The 24,076-nt window shown below is 32.8% G+C and overlaps 2 protein-coding genes across 2 annotated transcripts; both read left to right on the top strand.

Moving 5' to 3' along the window:
* Nucleotides 1-1,152: 1,152 nt before the first annotated feature.
* Bma-let-19 (Thyroid hormone receptor-associated protein complex 240 kDa component, putative) lies at nucleotides 1,153-21,131 on the top strand (the record flags this gene model as incomplete). Its single annotated transcript, XM_043078343.1, has 46 exons — nucleotides 1,153-1,206; nucleotides 2,232-2,508; nucleotides 3,054-3,147; nucleotides 3,452-3,544; nucleotides 3,861-4,102; nucleotides 4,439-4,665; nucleotides 4,925-5,040; nucleotides 5,249-5,482; nucleotides 5,792-5,911; nucleotides 6,137-6,270; nucleotides 6,481-6,562; nucleotides 6,696-6,895; nucleotides 7,124-7,271; nucleotides 7,486-7,645; nucleotides 7,904-8,002; nucleotides 8,269-8,458; nucleotides 8,756-8,895; nucleotides 9,197-9,289; nucleotides 9,407-9,484; nucleotides 9,748-9,975; nucleotides 10,411-10,530; nucleotides 10,779-11,013; nucleotides 11,357-11,588; nucleotides 11,676-12,066; nucleotides 12,305-12,388; nucleotides 12,541-12,785; nucleotides 12,931-13,117; nucleotides 13,266-13,393; nucleotides 13,759-13,893; nucleotides 14,100-14,208; nucleotides 14,420-14,596; nucleotides 14,763-14,951; nucleotides 15,349-15,557; nucleotides 15,628-15,805; nucleotides 16,038-16,139; nucleotides 16,265-16,400; nucleotides 16,523-16,719; nucleotides 17,000-17,222; nucleotides 17,489-17,694; nucleotides 17,943-18,154; nucleotides 18,421-18,569; nucleotides 18,926-19,020; nucleotides 19,217-19,402; nucleotides 19,851-20,049; nucleotides 20,475-20,721; nucleotides 20,996-21,131. The coding sequence occupies 46 exons, from the start codon at nucleotides 1,153-1,155 to the stop codon at nucleotides 21,129-21,131; spliced, it is 7,716 nt and encodes a 2,571-aa protein (XP_042934277.1).
* Nucleotides 21,132-23,374: 2,243 nt separating this feature from the next.
* On the top strand, nucleotides 23,375-23,860 carry Bm9430 (Uncharacterized protein; the record flags this gene model as incomplete). The annotated part of the gene is made up of 3 exons (XM_043078342.1): nucleotides 23,375-23,429; nucleotides 23,579-23,632; nucleotides 23,754-23,860. The coding sequence occupies 3 exons, from the start codon at nucleotides 23,375-23,377 to the stop codon at nucleotides 23,858-23,860; spliced, it is 216 nt and encodes a 71-aa protein (XP_042934276.1).
* Nucleotides 23,861-24,076: the final 216 nt, after the last annotated feature.

Genomic DNA, 24,076 nt, shown 5'->3' with positions numbered 1-24,076 from the left:
TTAATTCGATTCAAAGTATTCGTTCAAGAAGGATTTTATTGCTAGTTGCAGTGGAAGATAGTGGCTAACGAAATTGAGAGATGCTTAGAGAATTTAGATAGTGATCCTCTAATACAGTTGTTAAATTTTGTAATATGAAAGGAATGTTAAAGAAGTAGTGATACAAAGAGGAAAGGAAGAATGAGAGAGCAGAAATAATCTACAGTGATTCTTCGAGAGACGATACACTGGATTTAAAACGATAGAACTGATTAGCACCTAGAACAAAGGTTAGATTACACTAAGCTGATAAAGTGCTAGTAGATTACACCATGAAATGTGACGAAATTTTATGGCGATTTGATGATGTTGTAAGAGTATCATTGACGCGTGACTTGTGTTTGCTACGTTCGATTTAATTTGTAAAAAAAGTTCTTTGCATATAAAATCTTGCTTCATTTTTTACAGATTTATTTGGAAAAAAAAAGAAAGGGAAAGGGGAGAAAGTTTTTGCCGTCATTACGACGATCACCAGAACCACTGTCAACAGTTTGGTCTTTCGGATTACGAAGCTTTGGCGCGAATGTCCCTACAAGGACCAGGAGAATGTTACGTAAATTGGAATAAGGTAGCACTAGATGTAGCTACCTTAAGCGTCACCAAATCCCGGATATTCGCGCCCGAATCCTGGTGACTTACTCTTTCCTGCTGTTCTCAATTCTCTTATTTTCTCTGTTGTGTCCAGTTTCACTCAGCTCTATTCTCCTATTATTCTTGTTCCCTTACTACAAAGCTTATTGTATTAGTAGCCAAGAAAAAAGAGTGGCCAAAAGAAAATTAGCAATAATTCATTTTTCTTCTTTGAAACATATTTCTAGTGAAGTGGACATATAGGATAACTGTGATTCATTTTCACTGTTAAAAGAAACGCTGCGATTATTCCAGTTCCTACTATAACACTTCTTGGATATTGCAACTACTATTACTATCCTCATCACCACCATTATTGTTACTACTACTACTACTACTACTACTGCTACTACCACTTTTACTACCACCACTATTATTACTACTATTTGTACTGCTATTATTTATTGCTGCTACATAATCTATTTCTTAGTGTATTTCATGTTATTTTATTGGTGATAATTAAAAATTTCACCAAATTCCAGTATGTCCACCAATGGTGGAAGTCTTGAAGATTGTCACACGAACGTCTTTGCTTTGGTAAGTATGAACTAAAAATATATGTAACTTTTCGACAGTTCATAATTCTGATTCCACCCAACTTGTTTGCTTCCAAAAATAGGCCTGCGAATACCAACAATTAAATAATTCTACTCAATTTACAATAATTAAAATTTTCGGTTTGTAAGTATTCATGAAAATTAATATTAAAAGGACGGATGCTTTTACACCTTTGTGACTTCCTTTCTTGTGAAATTGTGTATTTCGTCGAAATTATACATTTAGTGAGAACCATTAGTATTATGGGTTTTGTGTTTGGCATTATTTAGGTAAAATCAGGAAGCTATTTGTCATTATATAAGGCTAGGCCTATGACATCATAATGGACTTGTGCTTAATGCGCTGTTTGACATTTAAGAGATAACAGATGTAAACGAAATTGAACATACTTCAATATCTCTCTAAGGACTTTTCATTGTCAACAGGGAATATCATCGTTAATATTGATTATTGGTGGAAGCATGAATCTTGACAAAGTCCTTATTTTGTGCTTAGCTTCTTGAAGGAAGATGCATATTTCCTTGTTCGCTTGTCGATGCAAATTAGGTTGTGATGAATGGGGAAAGAGAAAGAAAGGGATAGTATGAAGTTTCTAGTTATTATAAGCAGCAAAAGGGAATGAATAATTGTGCTAAAATGAAAAGAAGGTATGAAATTTTTATATGAGATGTGGATAGTATAAGAAGTATTGAAGAGAAATGCGAAAGTACCTATAGTCTCCTCACTAGCTAGTTAAATGGATTGATTTAATTCTATCCGTATTTTGAAATTCTTCCAAGATACATTTCATGCTCTCATTAAGAAGAAATATCATACCCATTATGATTGGGAATTATAAAAAGTTGGTAATCAATTGAAAAAAGACTGTTAAAAAACAAGAAAAAAGAGGAACTCTTCCTTTTAAAATTTCTAAATGGAATCAAATGAAAAGATAAGTTTAATTTATGAAAAACAGAAAAGGTATTCAATTTATAAAAAATATTTGCTTCGTTTTTTTTCTTCAGACGGAATTGAATGGTCTCAAATGGAAATGCTTAACAACTCCTTTATCACAAAGAACCTGGACAAGCTTAGAGCAAGATCCCGTATTAAGTGCTTATGCACGATGTTTGCAAGCAGGAATTCTGTGTGCTTGGAGACGACAACCACCGCAACCAACTGGGACACTTGCAGCTATGCAGTTACCAGATTATAGAATAGATGTTGTCAAAGAATTGTGGGTTTTTTGGTACAGTCATGAGGAACCGGATTGTCTCACTGAATATACCAGTCATTTGGCATGTATGTTAAGTTGATTTTTTAAAATATTTTATGACATTAACATTTCTTTTTCTAACACGTTAATCTTTGATCTGTCGTTCGTGTTTTTTATTTCACTTTTATGAAGCAATCTTTTTTTTATATGGACAATAATGACAGTCATTTTCATTTCCAAATTCCGGAATAAAACCTTGCTTTATGCTACACAAAATCTGACAAGATCAAACAAGACTCATATTTTTGATTCTTTCCTGTTCTTTTATTTCTTTTCTTTTTATTCAGTGGTTTGTTCATTCTACTGTTTGTTTGTTTTTATATTTATATATAAATATATAGTTAAATTGCAAATCTGAACTATTTTTACCGAAATTTGATGAAATTTGGCTGGTGTAAATTCTAAAAACGTCCTAACCATATGGATAAGCTGAAATAAATAATAACGATGATTTCGTTACTTTGCGGTAGGAAGGTGGTAATCTCTGTTCTTTTGAATATATTGTCAATGGAGACATACAAGTATTTGGTATTTGGGAAAAGGAAACTTATTTTTAATGTGAGGTTTTCAGGTTCTGAAGATGGTCAAGGTAACTGGTCGGTACCCGGTATACAGTATGAGACGAGAACACTATTCTTCAAGGCACTACATAATTTGATTGAGCGGTAAGTTCAGATAATTCTACCGGGATCTTATGATTGTAATCACGATGGGATTCAATTTTAGTGGCTTCAAATATCTTCCTGTTGCATTTTTAAAAGCTTGAATAGTTTCTGAAAATTGATCTTTTTACTTTTTTTGTACATTTTCCGGCGTCATAAAAAAAACAATTTTTATAGGAGAAGCATGCAGCAATTTTAATCAGTATTGGAAATTTGTAAAAAATCAAGTATTTAGTTTTAACTCCATTCTGATTTCTTTTTTGTGTTCTATTCAGGAATCAATATAATTCCTAAAAATTGTCTTTAGGAATATGCTAAAAAATGGATACATTCGTATTGGAAAATATTTTACACGTCCTTATGAAGTGCCTTCGTCCGATCGTATACACTGTTCTCCCAGGTATGTTTTTCTTGAACTTTTTGAAGCCGTTGGTAAACAATTTTTATTGTTTTATTTTATAAAAGTTTCAATAGAAAATTTTTGTATTTGTCTGCTTATTTTCAATGGAACATAGTCTGTATCCTTATACTAGTTGGCAAGAAGGAAAAGAGAAGGTTGAGAAGACTGAGTTGTTTTTATTTTTTGTATTCGAATGAACTTTTTTTCTGCTCATCTTTTTTCTTGCTTGTTAACCTTTTATTTATATGACTGACTTTCTTTCAGTTTATATAACGTTGCGTGAGGTTAAATTCATTTAGAGTTACTTCATTTCCAGCTATGTAAATGGGATCAGTTTCAATTTTTTCGTTCATGGCGAAAATATTGTTTGTGCAACAGTTTCTGTACAACGCCAGCCTACTTTATTTCGCCTTTCACGTCGTCATTTGGATTTGGGTAAGAAACAACCGGTGATATTGGGTCCATGGTCAATGCGCGCTGTATTACTACCCGAACAACCGAGGATTGTGGATTCTACTACACCATTATTACAACAACAGTCTTCTGCATCACAGTACGGTATGTTTCAGCTCACGTGTTTTATTGGCTTGTTTTATGTTTTTTCCATTTTTCATTTCAACATCAGTTTTTTTTTTTTTTCGCCTCAGGCCATTGTGGATTTGATCATTCTCGCAATTGATTTTTAGTCCTAAAATTATTACCTGTTCTAATCGTTGTGATTGTTCGATTTTGTCACTTGAGCTTATGGTAAATATTACTTCCCATCTTTCATTCCTGGAATTTTTTACGGTATCAGAGATACATTTAATTACAGCCCAGTTATTCTCAACCTTATATTTTTTGTATCATATATTTTCGATTTGAATTCTTATGTTAATAAAGTCATTGTTTTAGGTAATTTTACCAGTTTATCCTCTGTTGCACATCAAATAAATCCTGTTCCATCGTCGTCGATCGATTCCGACACTATTAGTAATAGTTATGACGGTGCAGGAACTATTTCAAAAGCTGCAGTGGACAAATTATGGTCTGAATGGTTGCAATTCTTCTGTTTAATTGTTAATGTTGAAAGGAACTTAGGTTCAGCAGATACTGTTGGCTACATTGGCTACACTGAAAATGTTAGTTTTTCTCTTCAAAATTTCAGAAGTTCATTTATCCACTTCCTTAATAACAGGAAGCTCTTTTCATTATTGTCGAATCGTTCTACTTTCTACATGTGGCAGGTCTTCTGGTAGTGACAATGAATATCGGAAGCAGTTGAACTAATGCTCTGGATTTTTTATCTAAAAAAGCATCCGCATCAATCATGTTACAAAAATTGGTTAGATGGTTAGCTTAACTAAAAGTGTAAAAATTTAAATAACTTTTTTCTTGCAGACATCGCCAGCCAAAAATAGCTTACCAAAGATGGTTTTGGTAGATGTGGACGGCGTTCATATGTGGTACCCAAGTTCACTAATTGTTGTCCAGGCTTCTGATGATTTGTTGTTGAGGTTCATCTTTTGTTATTATTGCTATCGGATGTGATTGATTTTAAAGAATATTTAGAATTGAGGCATTATTTCATAAAATAAAAAATTTAATTAACAATCTTGTTTTGTCTTTGGAGTTGTTAGAAATGAATTATCTGTTTTGATCATATATCTGTTTTTCTACCTTTCATTAAGGGTTAAAAGTTTCAAACCTTGTGAACTATTTTAGACAGAATGAAAAAACTATCAATGATGACGATTCTGACTTTTTCAACAGTGGAAGTAACAGTAGCAGTTTTACCGCACGAACACCACCGGCTACTGGAGGACATGCGAGATTACGAAGTACTCCGTCATTCCGAAAACGAAAAAAAAGGCTAAGCGAATGTGACACAGGATCCAATGCTGAACGGCATAATGCAATGTATGGGACGATGGTGAATGGTGCACGAGCAGCGCAAAGGTTGGTTTTTTTTTTTATTATTATTATTAGTTTCCAATTTATGTTTTAAATTTTAAATTACTTAAAAAAATCGAGTTTGAATATATTTCGTGTTAATGAAAAAGAGATACAACGGCAAGATATAAGTGTCACTTAAAATGAATTTGTGAATATTGGTAGATTAAGCAACCATTTTATATTTTATTTGAATATCTTTTTCAAATCATTTCCTTGATGACTTAAGGAAATTTCTGAGAAACAATTTTCATACAAGAAAGCTTCTACAGCTTTATAGGTCGAAAAATGTTCCAATAAAGTGTTACTTTTAAGGTTTTTTGAAGAATCCTTCATTGCTCCGGCAAGCAGTCGGCGAAAAGAGAGCACAGAATCGCCATCCTCGTCTGGTTTAGGCCTTTTAATGTCAGCTGCTGCAAATGATGATGACTGCCGGTACTTTTTATTTATTACTCAATTATTCTTTTCATTTTCCAATTCAGTTTTAATCTTGAATTTTTTGAAATTAGAACATACTTTCGACCTTTAAACAAGTGCAATGTATCCATTGCATCAGTAAAATTGTTCTCTATAGTGGCTTAAAAACTGTTCACATTTGTGCAAATATTTCGCTACTTTGGATCAAATATTGTTATACAAATATTATCAATTTCTTTCAAGGTGGAATTTCACAGATGGTATGCGACGAAAGGATCGTGAAGAAGGATGTGGTTGCCACCATTGTCGTTTGCAACAGTCTAGTAGTGCTACAGCTCTACCCAATCTACCATCCCAGTGTATAACACTTCAACAAGGCATGTATTTATTTGACCTTTGAACATTTATTTGCTTAGAATTTATTATAATCATCTATCCTATCCATTCGTTTACTTTTTTGTATGATTTTTGCAGAAATCGTATGGTAAAACTTTTAGTCTAATTTGATTCAAAAAACAATAGCCAAATCGCACATCTCAATATTTTTATAAGTGATCTGAGGGATTCATGAGTGATTTTATTTTCAGACACTTGTATTGACCAGGAGTCTAATCAGTCATGTTGTACACCCGTTAATTTTTCGAATTCCAGTTTGGAAGCCAAGAAAGAGTTAGTTATCTTTTTATTAAAAAGAATAAAAGAACATGAACTGGTTAAGAGTATATTAGGAAAGAACTGTTTTGCTCATGATTTCTGCACTATATTCTCGAGGTTATCCATATCCATCAGTGTTACTTTGTAGGGGACCAGCTATATTTCATCGACGTTCTTCATCCTGCACACGATCTCCATCGCCTCCACGATCACCACCTTGGGAAAAGAAAATTCTAGCTACCAGTTCGGAAACCGGAGATAGTGAGCATAATCTTGACTGGATACGTGAAAGCTATTTTCGTAATTCCAGAAGCAGTTCAAGATCTGGGCGCGCGGACCTACTGCATGGTAAATATTTTTCGAATACGTAATGAAGCTTTATTTTTGATAACATCATTTAACTCAACAGTCTTACTATATCGAAAATAATAAAAAATGAGCAAATAGATTCACTAAAATCTGTGGTTTTATTTGATTAATTCTGCATAACTGACTGTATTGCGTTTTAACTTTGCTGAATTAATTTTATTATGCTTTAATTCAAACAATTTGGTTATTGATCACTATGCTCTGCAGAAGATAGGCACATATGTCCGAAAACACCAGATGCTTCAACGATAATGGAATCTCCAGAACGTCGACGGGTGCAAAGAAATTCTGTGCAAATGTTTGGTAAAATTGGAAGCTGTAAACCTATCTATCAAAATTTAAGTCCTACTAGTCGGTAAACCTCTTCGATATTTGATATTTACTTTTTGATTAAGTTCAGGAGGGATAAATCAGCTTTATGTTTGCCTTACGCTAATAGGAATTAACATAAAATTCCCACATCATAATAAATTTTTTCTTACCTAAGATTTTACTATTGCAATACTTAATGATCGATCTCAGTTCACTGGATTGTTTGATTCTTTCCTCAATGAAGTAAACCATTTTAGGCCACGTTCTCCAGCTTGTGATACATCCCAAGCGGAATCATTGGGTCGTATGCAGTCAAAAGATTGTTTAAGCAATGATTTTGCGTCATCAGCTGGGAAACATACGCCTACAATTACAGATCAACAACCTAATTTAATTAACAGCCTACGGTTAAAAAAGGTTTGTTCTCAAAATTAAATTGAAAGTTCATTATTTCTCAGATGTAGATAGGACTCTAATTTGTTATTCGCGTAGTGGCAACAGGCTAATCATAAAAGAAATAGTTGATAAACAAATAGGACTGGTTTAATCTATTTAAGAACTGAATTTCGTGACTGGGAAAGCCATCTCTGTTACGATTGCGATAACTGCTCCCAATTTGAGTCATTAAAATTTAATGATTTGAAGCCACAGATCCCAGCTTTAATCTTTTTTTAGGGCAAAAAACTTAAAGGACGAAAGCGAAAAGCAGATGAGAAGCTAGAATGGAGTGGTATTGAATCACTGGATGTGTCGTTTCTGACAGCAAAAGTTGGTGTAGGTGTTTTTTTTTTTTCTAAAGGAGAGCGTTTTTTTTACACATATCTCAGAAATTGTGGGTGAGGTTTTAGCTATATATATATAATTTTTCTCTTTTTTGGGGTATTTTAGAAACCAATTTAGACAAACTGAGGATAGAATGTTAGAATATTACTAGAATATCTTACTTAAAACTGTCGCGAAGTCGTTAAGGAATCCTTTAAATGCATATTGGTAATCAAGAATTGAACTCTAGACTTTAATTATGGGTTTTATTTGTTTAGGAAGACAATGAGGACGATGATAACATTAACTTCACATGCCCTAGTAACTTTAAATTGCGTGAATGCAAATCGGAGATCAATGGCGAAGTAGTCGAATCCTCAAACGCAGTACCGCACACTAGATCTTCTCTTAATGTTTCAACTTCCCAGTCGCAGGACGTTTTGCGCAGTTTGCCGGTATTTTCACAAAGTTGGTTTTTTACTTTAAATATTGGTAAAAATATTATCTATTACTAGAAATTAGTTTTTTTTTTTTTTTACCTGGTCAATAGGGATAAATGGTTCAAGTATATCTAGACGTCGTGAAAACCTGAAATAACGTTTAGTCGCGATGTAACATTATAAACGTTGGCCGTAAAACTTTATACTTGTTTTTGTGCGCGCTATGGAAATCCAAAAATCGGATTTGAAAGTATTTGATTTAATTTGTTTTAAAATACAATTTTGAAAATTATTTCAGAAAATTTATTGAGATATTTTTTTTTAGTCGGGTCAGCTATGCCGTCAAATGCAGGTGTTAACTTAACTCCCAGTATTTTCACTTCGGATTGTGATACTCAGCCTTTATTCCTTGACGATTGTAATCCATCCGCCATTACAATGGTCGAAAGAAGAAGTCCGGTTGATGTAAGTTTTATAGTTTTAATAAAGAATGTAATTAAATTGAGATCAGATTCAGAGATGAGATAGTGTGCGAGATTTCCAGATCTGATAGAAATCATTCATGAGAGAAATAATTTGATCAATTTGCTATAGATCGAGAAAGAAAGTCGAAAATTCTGTTTTCCAAAACTTCCACTGCAGTATCCTTTGCTGGTATACTGAAAATTATAATTTAAATCTTTGAAAACCTTAACATATGTAATTCAGTTCATTCATAACTATCTTTGAGTCTTTTTTCTTTCTCTCAATATTGGTTTTTTTTTAGACTGTTGTAACTGATTCGGTGCATTTATCTCCTCCAGCAAGCAACGAAAGAGTTGAGCCTACGCAGATTTTGGGAGGAACCGTTGCAAATGTGGTTTGTTATGATTTTCTTTTTAGTTCACAAGTTTTAATTTGAAAACCTGTTTCATATTTGAATAATTTCTGTGGAGTTTAGCAAGAACAAATATAAATATGTGTGAAAATTTTCTAGATGGCACGTGTTGGCGGGCCTCCGTCAGTTGGTGACTACATGATATATCCAACTCCACCATCAGTTGATGCAACTCAGGTAAGTTTTACAGTTGCATTGATTGATTAGTTAATTTGGTTACTTTATACTTTGTCATAGGATTTGGTATTTGGGTTGTTATTTATTTATTTATTTTTTCCTCATTTTATAGGTCTTTCACAGTGAAAGTAAGGAAGGATTTCCATTGTATTAAATTTCATTTTCCAGTATAGATTTCGTTATAATTTTTTTCAGTTGTAAATATTTCCCCTTGACGTCATAATTTTCTTTGAGAAAAATTTATTAAATTCATTTCTTTTCAGTCACAACAGTTCAGTCCTCAAAATACGCTCATACAAGCAAATCCAACTAGTATTCTCTACCCGCCAACGGTTTCCTATATGGCAGCAGCAGCGGCAGCAGCAGTAAACCTTTGCCATAATATTCCTCCTGTACAACTACCTCCTACTGTTGTTTCGGAAACAGATGCTACCACCGAAACCACCCCAACTATAAAACGGGAACTTGAGAATGACGATGAAAGACTTCTGGTTTCAAATTTTTTTATTTTCAAAAAATGATAAAGGAGTTAGTTATGGAGGTGATCGTAAATAAGGATCCACAAAACATCACTTATTTTTCACTGATTAACCTCTTTTCTAGTTTATTTTACTTATTCGCTGTAGAAATTTTCTAAATTCGAGCTAAATTTGATCTTCGTAGTTTAAATATGTATAATAATGTATTTCTTTTTTAATCGGTCATTCTTAAAATGTGTATTAAAAGTGAAAGCCGGAAGAAAATTTTGCAAAATTGAATTGTATCTTTTTCTTATTCATGAAATTCGCAAATATTGGTTTGAAAAGCTAAAGTTTGTATATCAGCAGTAAACGAAGCTATTAAATAAACTCTAACTTCTGATAGATTATCATTGATCCAACATTTAATTACAATAAAAAAATTGGTTTATTTAAAATTTTGTGCAGGGTAAGCTTCATTATTCGATTGGTGAGAAGCCGGTGTACGGTAAATTTATGCAATTGGAGATGGCACTAAGTAGAAAATTTGCTGGAAATATACTTGCCAAGGAATTTTTATCACTGGAGGTGAAATCTTCGCTATTAATACTATATATTTAGAAAGAATAACGGAGAGTAAAAGATAGCATAAATGCTTTTTCTAGATTTGATTTTTGCCTTATAAAATTCCTCACTTAAATAGTTAATTAAAAGGAAAAGACTTATAAGAGAAGTCAGAAATTAAGTGGAACCACTTTTCCATTTTTGAATTTTTTCGGAATTCAGAGGAAACAAAACTTCAAACTGCATTTTGATTTCCGTTTTTAAAATTTCAGGCAAAAGAATGTCGAATGCTGGAAGGTGTCTATGCAGACCAGTTAAAGCTAATCAAGGCAGCCGTCGCAGCTCGTGAAAAGCGGAAGAAAGTTGGCCGTGCTCCAGATTACTTATTTATGCGTGAACGTCTCCGGAATCTTGCTCCGCACTCATCATTCACAACAGTGCGGCATTATCGTATACCGTACAACAATGGCCATATGTTTTCTTCGCATTGTCTACCAACTTTACAAAGTATTTTCTTAATTTTAAGATGAATGGTTGTCCATGTTATATGTAGATCAATTGATTGTTGCACTTAACTAAGTTATTCAGATCATTTTCATGCTGTTTATTTTCTGAATCACCCTTTGTTAGACAGATTGATAATTTTACTTTTTATCCTTTTTCATCGTCCCGAGCACTTCTTGGCGTTAGTTGTTCATCCTTTTGGTTATTTTAGACTTTGTTTACGCTTATTCGCGCATTGTTTGGGACCTAATATCTTCCGTAATTTTTAGTCTGCTCCTTAATGTCATTAATAATATTATCTAATCTAATAGGGTCGAAATTAGCATCTGAGTTTATCCATTTACAGTGTTACCACATGGTATGTCAATGAATGGAGTGCCTAATTTCGTTACAAACGGACCACCATTTGGGGCGGCATCCTATAATGGCAATAATTCAGTAATGAGCATGATGATGAGTAGTGGTTGTTTACCACCTAGTGGTACCACTATTATGCAACCGGTACCCAGTTCCTCACGAATGGGTGTCGTCCATATGAATCAGCAAATGTCGATGGCACATCTTCGGCCACTAGCAAGGTTCGTTTTTGACTGCAAAGATTAATTGCAAAATTTAAATTCTTGACATGTTTTTAAAAATCATATTTGAAATGAATTCTCCTTCAGGATACCTTCCATGCCACCATATGCTTCATCACAAACGGGTCCACTACAACATCCTCCTTTTATGGGTCAGTCAGCTCAGTTCTGTAGTCCTCCTGGAATGATGAATGCTCCGAATCCGATCTCTTCATTTCCGGGTGGTCCAATGTGCTCGATGAGTACTGGTCCAGTGCAATCATCGCATATGCTTAGTGGAATGCATGGTACTACTCCGTCGCAACCGCTAGGCGCAAATAACATGCATGCTGCGGGACCACCAAACGGACAATTCTCCATGCAACAACCGCAGCAACCATTCCAACAGCTAAGTCATTTTGTTAACAATGCTAATTTCAATGGACAAGTGGGAATGACAGCCGTGAATCCATCGCAACAGAGCATCTATCAACAACAGGTAGGTTAAAAGTATCAAATATTTTAAACATTTGTGTAGTTGTTGTTAATGATTATCCTGTGCAGCTTATAATCAGTTATAATCTTAAGGGTGATAACGGATTATCCTCAATTCTCACCAATATTAGCAGTAGAATTTTATTCCTGGATCTTGGATTTTATTCCGAAATAGGGTTTACTTTTGCAAAAAATAAATTGTGTATTTACATACATTGAACGGAGTTTTTGTCCAATTGCAGATAATGTTCCGGTGTAATATGAATGGGAACTTGCCAGCACAACATTCTATTCATTCATCTGACTCCTACGGGATTGATTCGCAGGTTCGATCTTGCTTTATTACATTAGTTTGAAATTAGTGCAGACATTATTCTATCGGAGTCGTACCATTTCCAGCATGAGATTGAGACATTCAGAATCTTCCAAAAAATCAAACAGTGGATGGTTTCAAGCTATAATCGTTCTTTGTTTCTAGGGTCAAGCACCAGTTGAACCACCACCACCATTTTCTCAGTCAATTAACCAGCAGTATGCTGCAGTACACAATGTTCAAGGTGGTTCAATGATATATCCTCAGTCGGCACATATGATGCGTCCGAACACGTTAATGTCGCAAGCACAAAATCAAAATATGATGTGTGGTCCGAGAACATCGCAGAATCCTATGATGACAGTGTCATCATCCATCGGAAGTCCTAATAACGGCGGTTTATTCGGAAAGTAAGTGAAATGCATGGGTTTCGTTGTTTGTCAAACATTTATTGAGATTAAGCAGTGAAAAATATAAATGCTGCAATTGTTAAAGTTTATACAGCAAATAAGCAAGGTTCACATATCTAAAATAAATTCCAAAAAAATTTTTCAGTCGTTTAATGAATATGCCACATGTCATGGACACAACTACTGTTCCACCAAATAACATAAGGACACATCCGGAAGGAAAATCTTTGGTACTCGCTGTACTGCTTCAGGATACAGTTCTGGATCTTCATTATGATTCAGTTTTTGATGCCTGTCCAATTTGTTCGTGTAATGGTAGCATCAGAGCAAAGGTAAGTGTTTTGGTTGTAGCTCAGTGTCTTGCTTGAAGTGAAAGTTTGGGTTTTGTATTGAAGTGGAGAATTAACGTTATGAAAATGAGAAGGGATGATGCCAACCCTTAGTTATTCTAAGGTTAACTGAAACCTGATAAATTTTCAGGAACTTGGGGTTTATATAACACCACCCGAAGTGCTGCGACAACCACCAGCGCAGCAGCAGTTAATTGTTAGCAAACCAACCAGTGGATTTTACAATAGTACATCAAATTCGTGTAACTGTGGATTTAGGTGCGTTTTCCAAGTATATGAAATTAGAAAAAAAGGCATTTTTGTAATTTAAGAATCAAATTTTTGTTTGATTTTATTTTTGTTTTTCTTTTTTTTTGATATATATTTTGTCTTAAAATTTTTGGATATAATTCTTTTTAAAGCTCTTTAATTCGTTTGCTTCACATAAATATTATTTTTAACAACAATTTTCTTTTGTTAGTTTTCTCATTTTATACGCAGGCAAACGTCAATTATAGTAACGTATTCGTTATCAGGTGATAAATCTTAATTGATGACAGAATAAAATTTATGCTTTGTGTTGGCTTTTTGATTTTTGAGGTTTTTGCTGCTGTCAATATATTTCCATGTTAGCTTGATTTCAGTGCTGTGCGGCATCGTTATTTAAGTATGAAAGCGGGTTTATTCGCTGAAGATGCAAAAGAAGCAACGGATATTAATGAAACCCAGAGTCAGCCGGCAATTCCACATACCATTTGGTTCGACTCAATGAGTGGCCGGTTGGTTCACATTTATATAGAGCACAATAATTAATTTGGGTTGCTAAAAAATCTGGTTATAAAGAAAGGAGATGAAAATACACATTGATATTTGCACAGAACCGCTTTACTTAAACATTATCTGAAGAATATTATAATGATATTTGCAATTTTTTCTATTTGATTTTATTAAATTTTATCAGTTTTCGTGCAACTCTAATTTTAAGGGATATGAATTTCATCGCTTTGCTACGTGAGCAAACACTTGTGCGTGATCTTGGTGGTTTATTAGATCAGGTGACATTACTCAGCTTACAATGTGAGCGAGCTTCGCAGGTATTGAATAGAAATGTTAATTATGAATAAATTTGAAGCTTTAAGTGTATTTTGTGAAGAACGGATTTTTTTTTTTTTTTTTATTTCATGAAGTTTTTTGATGATAGTATGTTAATAAAACAAATCTACAAAATTTTAGAGTATATGACATTAAGGTTTTATGAGTTTGTTTCATAAATTTGTTATTCTTAATGATAATCTTTGTTAACAGACTGAGCGCATTGGATCCGATTCATCAAAGCATTGTGAGTATATCATTTCGGAAGTGGACCAGCGTGAATTACCGTTGGTATTCCAAGCTGCTTGCGAGGTTGCTTGTATGGAAATGAATTGCCGACGTCCACCGCATGATGTGCGGAGTGTGCTGCTTCATGATTGGGGAGTTCAGGTGAGTAATTGTTAAAAAATAAGATTAAAGAAAAAAGCAATATTCAACAGAAAAACAACGCAATAAAGAAGAATGGATCTATTTCTTCAATTAAAATGGAAGAATTGTTTTTTAATTAGAAAATGGTTGTAAATATGGAGCGAAAGCCACCATTCATTAATTGCAGATATCGAACGAAATGCGTGAACCACGTGAATCTGAATGCATGGCGTTGTTGCAAGAAATTGGGCCGATTCTGGAAGAATCTTTACGAATTGCTCGTTCTTCACCATTGTTCGGAAGTAATAACATAGTGGAAGGACCGTTGACATGGCGATTTTTCGATCGCAAAGCATTAAAAGCTGCTGGGGGAACGGTATAATTTCAATTGATTTTGTTCTTGGCTCTGCTAATAGCTTCTGAGTGTTCTGTTTGCATGAATTTGAAGTTCTTCAGTTAGAATAAAGATTGTCATTTTAAATTCATTTCTAAGTCGTTAACTTCTCATTATTTTTTCCAGTTTTCGTTTCAAGTCACAAATTCTGTCTTAGTTTTCACTTTTGTTCTAAAAGCACTAAATTTACATTTTTTTTTTTTACAATTTACAACCATTTTAAATTACAAATGCGCTTTCTTTACTCTGTTCTTATTTCTCATGTATGGTTTCTCGTTTCGTGATTACATTTTTTCAGATGTGTAAATTATTTCCACAAAAACTGATAATCAATTACAATTACAAATTTAAATCATTAAATAATGTGAAACTTTTTCAGGAAGACGATAGCGGACCGGAGGCGGTGCCAAACATAGTTGTTGCATCGGAAAAAGATGCAGTTATAACATCACCACAAATTATAAGATTGTGGGAAAAGATGTCATTAGAACCGTATGATCAGCCAAAAGATGTTCTTTATATCGGTGTTGTTCCGGATAATTTGATTTGTATTGAGAAAACGAAAAAATATCTCATGGATTTGTCAAGGTAATGTATAATGTGCATACTGATATTCCAGTGAAGTTATATATTATCTTAAACTATTCCTTCCATGCAGAATGTACGAGCAGTGTCGTTTTGGTCGTCATATACCGTTTTCACGAGAAGTATTACGTGATGGTCTGTTGCGTGTCCCAACAAGGTATCCAGCAACTAATCCAGGTGAATGTGATAATTTTCTGAATCAAGTCGAGCGACACATTGGCGATAATAAATCGTTAATCACACGATTAAAGGTTTGAGGATATTTTTATTTTTTAATTTTTTTCCAAAATCGTGAAAGGTAAATTTTGTAGACCGAAATAGAAAAGGAAGGTGGGATAGTAGAGTGATAACATTGTCTATCATTATTGTAAAAAAAGAAGCATAAGTAACAAACTTTCTTGCAATCTTTCTACGTTGATTGATATCGAATAAGTAAATTTCTGATGGAATTTCTACTCTCATTTTTGTCGTGGTTGTTTTCAGGTTTATATGCAGTATTTCGAAAATGAAATGGCTCGTATACTGATCAACAATGATGATATCTTTAGCCGGGACAAATATCGTGCTGCTTTGGCTGAAAGTCAGGTAATGTTATCGTTTTTAGTATGCTAAAATTTTCCTGTTCTTAATATATTTCGAATCAGTTTTTTGCAAATTAAAAATTGAAATTTGTAGTTCTATTGATAATCCATATTACTTCTCAATTTCAGATTCATTCTGTGCAACACATTTCAATAGCAGCTTACCAATGCGGAGGTTATACAGTATCAAGTTCTGACCATATGCCACCACCTTCGGCGCCTGGAAGTATTATCATCTCCGGTCAATCCAGCGATGCTTCACATGGTATCTTTTTCATAACCATTTAGATTAATAATTTAATGGATAAATACGATTCGTTTTTTTTTAATGCACAATTTGATAAAAAAAATTGAAAATTGAAAATGCTTTAATCCATTTAAATTCAGGTCCAAATAGTACCAGTGGTCCAAGTTCATCTGGTATTACCATTGGTGAATCCTTAACGCCAGACGGTTCTATCGGTGATGGGAGCGCTCAAAATATGACCAATTTTTCATCTTTCATGACTGAACAATTAGTAGCTGATGGTATCATAGCAGAGGATGAACCGGGAACTCTACCTCATGTTATTGTCATCTACCTCGTAAATATTTGTATCAGTTTCTTGTAGTCTATAGAATTTTGATCTTTATAAACATATTTGAATTAAATTTAATATATTACCATGCAGTTAATATTAATTTGCAATTTATACTACGAAATTTACGCCTATAAAGTCTAAATATTGTTTAAAAAGTGTTGAATATTACCCGAAAAATTATTTTCTGGACACATAGATAGGTCATGGTCAAATGGTCGTTTTTTTTTTAACTTAAAATAATTTCTAGAGTTATCATTCATTCATTTAAGCCTTAAAAATTTAGGTGAATCCATTTTTATTGGGTGCTGAAGAAAATCCACTTGTTGCAAGAGTTGTTACGGTTGCTCTAATGCGTGCATTTAATGCACTGCTTTACCGTTTAAACAATAAGCGTCGACCACAGTTACAATTGGAAATGATTGCATTACAAAATATTTTCGATTATTGTGGTGCTTCTGCTGATTTCCTAAAAGATGAACGCGGACGTTTGAATGGCTATGATCAAGGTATGCGTTATTTTTACAATCATGAGATATCATTTTAGAAGAAAGAAATTGATGGAGAAAAAGAAAAGCTTCACAAGTGATTAAAAAAATACCATTTTATGATTTACAAGCTAAAAAGTGCTGGTAGATTATTGTGGTCTTATGAAGTTTAATACTTACAGTCAAGTCACATTTTTCAATAATTCAATCTTTTTTTATATATAAAGAATTCAATTTTTGATTAGTCTGATTTATCAGCAAACTAATTTTTCGGTAGCATTCTTCAGGTCGTTTGGAAAAATCTCAAAATGAACGGTTGTCATCATCCGATTCACTTAAAACTATTGCATTTTCGGTTTACACACATTCACGTGTAGTATTACCAGATATTGTACGGGGAATTTTGCCAAAAAGTATGACACGTTTTGGTCCCGCATCAGCTATGGTTGATTTATTAAACGAACTGGAACGAAAAGAACCTATTTATTACAAGGTATTTGATTTTTTTTTTACGTTTGGATCTTTGATTTTGCCATAATGCTGTAAAAGTTTCAGATTTATTACTATCATCTTTGTTAAAAATTTTACTCATTCGAACCCTCCAGTGTGTTCTTGAGCTTTTAAAAAGCTATCTGAGTTACTCGAAATATTTTTGAAATTTAAAACTCTAATTAATAAATGCAATATGAGTCATATTTCATCTTTCAGAACTTATTTTATCTTTGTACTTATTCATTTTAGGTCCCAAGCAAGCCATTCATTCTTGCTCCACCATCACCGGTAATGCAACGTCCAAATTGTGATCTCATGCAAATTAATACTGATGAAGCTGTTCTGTTTGTTAGTTATTGTTTAATAGGGAATGATTGGCTTGCTGCCACCGTAACGGATCATCAAGGTCATTCACTCGATAATTGCTTAATTAATTTGAGATTAAAACCTGATCATAAAAGGTACGTTATGTAATCTATGTGGAATAGTTATATGTTATTTAACTTGAACTTTTTTCTCACAAAACCATTCACTGTGACCAAAAGATAAGATTTCTGAAATCAGTTTTTCTTTTGATTTATGGGGTAACATCATGGAGGATTCGACGGTGCAAACAAACTTTGAAGATCTTGAGATCTAACTGTGGGCAGTATATATAGAATTATATTCGAATGACATGGGTTAGTGTAAATGGTGGTCTGATTTGGAAAATGCTTGTTTATTGCAGGGTGAATATGAGGTACAAACAGTCGACACAGATCCGGGATAGTTTGTATCGTTTGTGGTCATACATTCTGGGTACGTTGGCCAATGGTACTAGGAATTGGAGGCTTGTTATCGGTAGGGTTGGACGTATTGGTCATGGGGAATTTAAATGTAAGTTTTTTTTTTTTTTTTTTTTTTTTTTAAATAGTCACATCTATTATTTCCAGAGCACTGGTATCAGGAATGAGCATCCCTATTTTAATGTGATAAAAAATCAATTTAAATTTGAAACTAAATTAAGCTAAGTAAATTATGAATGAATCATCAGCCCAAAAATTTCGGCTATAAGCTTGTTTTCATGCGCACATTGTTGTTTCTCTTTTCATCATAGATTATCATTTAATGATGAGTTCGAAAATTTTTGGTTTTCTGATTTAAATTCCCACTCTCCTAAAGTAAGTGATTGCGAAGTAATAGACCTTGGTGGTTAAGTTTGATTGAAATGATTCTTACTCGGCTTATTTTAGTTTGGACTCAAATTCTCAGCAAATCTTATTTGAAACAGGTTGGGACACGGATGAAACATGTATGTCGGGCATGCCATGTGATGCCCGGAACTTCGGTATTTCTTATTTTTCCTTATCGAAACGAATAATGTGCATCAATTTTTTGTTCAAATTTGATCTTGTTTTTTATTCAGACCCAAGAATTACTCAGCAAATTTATGTCATGAATAGCACTAATTTAATCCAAATTTCTAAATGATATAAACTTATCACTATAAATTTATTTAACTGGAAGTAACATTCATGTTTTAGGAAGTTCCTGGAGTGTTGTCAGCTTGCTTGGTCAGCCTAGAGCCTGAAGCACACCTTCGTGTTTTCCCATCATCTTTTCAGCACGATGATCGTTTCTTGAAAAACTCTCGACACCGTGCACTGACGACACCTGATGATACAAGCTGTACACATATTCTGGTTTTTCCTACTAGTCCCGAGTTGAATGTATGTTTCTTCAAATATTTAGAGCATTTTCTACACAAAATTATATTCAGAACTTAAGAGCTATTTGAGGAATTTTTGTAGATTTTACTTTGAAAATTTGATAACGTAAAAATTTCAACGTTGGACATATTCTATGGTCTTCATACCAGTTTTTCAAAATATAAACATTAATTGTCTCGGAATTGAAATATAAATGCAGGAAAAATTACTTTCGCTCCATTGAAATAATTTTGTTTTTGGGTCGAGCTTCTGATAATGGAAAACCCTTAAAAATTAGCATTCTAATCTGTCTGTTATCGACACATATACGGCTTCAAACTACTACCAAATAACATAATGGCAAACAAGTGGTGGATTCAAATATCTGATACTCTTTCGTCACTTACAATTCAATAAGTTCTGTTATATGTTGCGTGACTTTAATACTTTCCTAATTTGTAAATTACAGTTAGACCATCAAGGTGGGAATGGCGTTGCTGAATTGGAAGAGGATGACTTTTCAAATTTGTTAACGGAGGAAATTGGTGAGGAATTTAGTGAATTGATTGGAAACGGTGAGGATTTGATGACAAATGGAACTGGACCACCGCCACAGTCGGCAAGCTTTCGGCTGGGTGGAAATACAGGGATTCCAAGTGAATATGCTGGTGAGCATATCAAAATGTTACAACATATCCTTTAAAAATAAAATGACAGTATTCAAAGATAAATTTTTACATTCATCAATGTTACTTTTAATTTTGAATCAGATATTATTTTTAGCAGCATGAGTTATTTGATCTGTAAGATAACTATAATTCTCTTATATACTTTTTGTACTTTTATTCAGGAATGGTTGAGGTATATAATATGCCTGCTAGAAGAAATGCATTTCAGGGCCATAAATTGGAGTAAATCCAATGTGCTTATTTTTTTTTTAAAGCTTATTTTATTACAGTGAGTCATATTTTGGTTTAAATTTTATGAGTTTTACTTGAACACTCGAACTTCCTTGTTCAATAAATTTCATAAATTCTGTTTGACTCCATCTAGCACATCTGCAGATTTCAGAAAAATCAATCAATATTTCTAGATGTTTCGATAGAAAATCAACCGCTTGCTACCGGCTACTATATTTCAACAGCACCAGCATCGGATTTGCCGGAATGGTTCTGGTCAGCTTGTCCTTCTGCGAAACGACGAAATCCGGTACACTTGAAAAGTTCACTTCATTTAAATACGCCGAATGTTCAACAAGGCGATGATATCTCGTCATTTGGTAAAGGTACCGAAGCTTGTCATCACCAGTTGGATAGCCAGGCAACAGCCGATGTTCTCAGGTACTATTCCATATAAACATAACATTCTTCAAGCATTAATTGAACATCTTTTTGTAACTTCTGAATTTAAATTTTCATTGTACTTTAAATTTCCGTTGCATTAAGAGCTTTTGAATTTAGATTTCCATTATATAGTCACCGCGCGAAGTTGTTGTTATTATCATTTTTCCTCAGTTGTACTGGAAAGATTTCAGCTAAAATTAAGAGCAGTTGTATTTTGCCAATCTATTTTTAAAACTTCTCTTCTTGAAAAAATATTATACTTTAATTTGAGGTATGTTTTGGAAATGTACAATGCCTTATCTTGGCTCAATATGGATCTGGTAAGCGGTGAGCGGCGTTCCTGTCTACCCATTCATATTCAAGCTCTTATGTGGCTTTGCAATGCCGTTAATCGCTTCATCAATTGAGAGATGAATATTCATTTTGTCTTATGCTCAAGAGGTTGTTGTGATATTTGAGATTCCCTTCCTGATTATTGAGTTTTGAGATTGATTTAGCATGAGAAGACGCAGAAAGTGAAAATTTAAGAAATTTTACGCAAAGCAGAAAGTATGTACAACTGACTTAAATTTTTGAAGTCAACTTATTTCCGAGGTTCGTTTTAGTGAAAGATTGTGCAGCAATAATTGGTGATTGTTTTATTCTGTATTAGTTGAAAGGTCGCGTTATGTGTTTAAAAAAACAAAAAAACAAAAAAAAAAAAAAAAAAAAAAAAAACAAAAAACAAAAAGAAACTTTTCATGGGCTATAAAGCTATTTGAATTTTTCTCTTCATTTCTTTTATTTAAAATATTTGGAAGTGTATTATTTTTACATTTTTTCACTTTTTTGCAAATTTAGAATTGTGAATTATATGATTATTATAATTATTATCCTAGATTGTATCTGATTTCCTACTAAATTGTATTTATTTCATTTTAACATCCTTTGCTGCAGTCCTTTTGATATTCATTACTTCGATTTCGATAACGACATTCGTTTTTCGTTTTGTAAGCAGGTTTTTGCAGTTTTTTCTTGTTGGTTTCAGGTTTTTATTGGTTTTTCATAAACTTATAGGATTTTTTTTTAATAATTTGTTTTTACTATTTAGAATGCAGTGAACAATATAGGCTCAAGTTGAGGTACTTAGTGACAAATATGCCAGAAATTTTTTTCCTGATTATTTCTGGTTGAGACTTGTTACGTTTACAATTATGGATATTAATTTCCAGCTCAGATTATTTTGAAATTATGTATGACAACATACACACACACACACACACACTGCATATCATCCTGCAATTTATATTTTTCTTTTCTACAGTCGTATAATGTGCCGAAAAAAACCTTATAATTTTTCTCGAAATCTGGATTCCGGAATTATTACTTTTTTTTCATATTTAGCATAACTTCAGGGATATTCATAACTTCTGGAAAATGAAAAATTGAAAATCTTTTTTTTTTCCGGAACTTTTTACAGTCTTCCGGTGCCAACTTTTATCTTTTTTTTAACCAGTTGTACAAATCATTTTTGCTTCTTTCATTTGTAATTTGTCTATACATATGGTTTATGTTTTTATTTATTCTATTTTTTCTTTCCTTATTTATCAATGATTGTGTATCAAATTATTTATTGCTATATATTATCCGCTTAGTAGTAGCACAGCTATGAATTAATTGTTCGTATAAATTTTGACTTAATTTTTTTTTTTGCTTTCATTTTATTTGCATTTTGCATTATTTATGATTATTTCTTCCATTTATTCCTTCTGTTAAAAAAAACAAACAAATTGTGTTTAGGTGATGAATACGGTCGTTTTTTTTTTTTTTTTTTTGAAGCGATATCTTGAATTAATTTATTTGATTTCTTTTATTTGTATTAATTTTTTATCATAATTTTCACAATAGATTAAAATTATACTGTGAGACTTGTTACTTGTCGTAGTGTTTCTTTCATTTATTTTTGCATACTTCAAATTTTTGTGCTTTTGTTCTTATTTAATGGAAGTTTTTTTTCTTTTTGTTTTCATTTAAGCAGTTTATTAATTTTATAATTGATATTTGTGATATTTGTATTTTATGTTGAACGATGCAAATGAAACAATAGTTTGTTTATTTGTGACTTTTTTTTTTCTTCACGACTTTATTCTTTCCATTATGGAAAATGAGAATAGTTATTGGCATTTTTTCTTTTCTTTAATTAAGGAATTGGAAGGTTACATTTGAAATTGGATATATAATAAATTAATGAAAAGAAAATGAGATGATAATTCTTCCTCATATAGCACATTCAGATGTTGCATCATTTCTTTTTTACCCAGTTTATTCCCCTGTTCTTATATTCTCGACAACATTACTTTTTGAATTCGAAATCTAGAAATAGTTGCTTGTGCAGTCTTCAGTTCCTTCTTATCAATTGATAGCATCATTCATCATATTCTGATTATAATGGTTAGAAGCATTTTCTGGGAGTTGCTGATATGTTAGCTATCAGGTTCATTTGGTGTTATTTGGTCAAGAGATTGGTGTTTGATGTACAATCGTGATAATGATTAGCTTCATACATATATTAAATGAAAAAAAATATGGTTTTATAATTTGATGCTTGTACTGTTAGAAATGAGTGGAAGAGAAATAAAAGATTCCATTTAATTAATTGGACTTGTAACGAATGGTCGGAAAAGTGGATTGGTCCTACAAAGATATGTTATGGAAGAGATTAGGAGGTTCGAAGTTTGAAATTTTTTTGAAATTTTGAAAAACATTGGGTTATGTTTTTGATAATTTCAAATGTGAAATAATGAACTCATCAGTCTACTAAAAAACTGTTTTAAATATAAAACGAAAAGTGAGCATTTTAGACGGTAAATTCCAGAAAATTTCCAAGTAACTAGAGTAACAGCATACGGTTCACCAGGTACCCAGAAAGGTATTTTATTTTATCATTAAACAGATCCTTTATTTTCTTTTTTTTGTTTTTGGAGAAATTCAAACTTGTGTGCATTCTGCATTATGCATAAGTAAATTTGAATTTATTAAAATTGTTACAGGAGAGAGCGAGTCATTTCCACCTAAATGTACAAATGATCCGCAGAATATAGCACAGCAAGAAATACAAGAGCAAAAGTTTGGTGAAATGAATTTACATTTGAAATAATTGCTCTTCAACTAACAAGAAAAATGCTTAAATTTCAAGAATATAGTAATGATATAAATGAATAATATTTCAGTGCTTGCAGTAAAAATTTATAGCATTTCATTTTAAAAATAACAAAAGAGAAAATATTCAAAGCGGGAATACCAATTTATGCTTTACATTTTTGAGATTCAAATTCCACCAATGATGTTTTTCTTTTTCCTAAATGGAAAAAAA

This window comes from Brugia malayi, assembly GCF_000002995.4.
Source record: "Brugia malayi strain FR3 genome assembly, contig: Bm_v4_Chr2_contig_001, whole genome shotgun sequence".
Taxonomy (NCBI): Eukaryota; Metazoa; Nematoda; class Chromadorea; order Rhabditida; family Onchocercidae; genus Brugia; species Brugia malayi.
The sequence above is the reverse complement of the archived record's forward strand: the minus strand, read 5'-3'. Positions and strand labels throughout refer to the sequence as shown.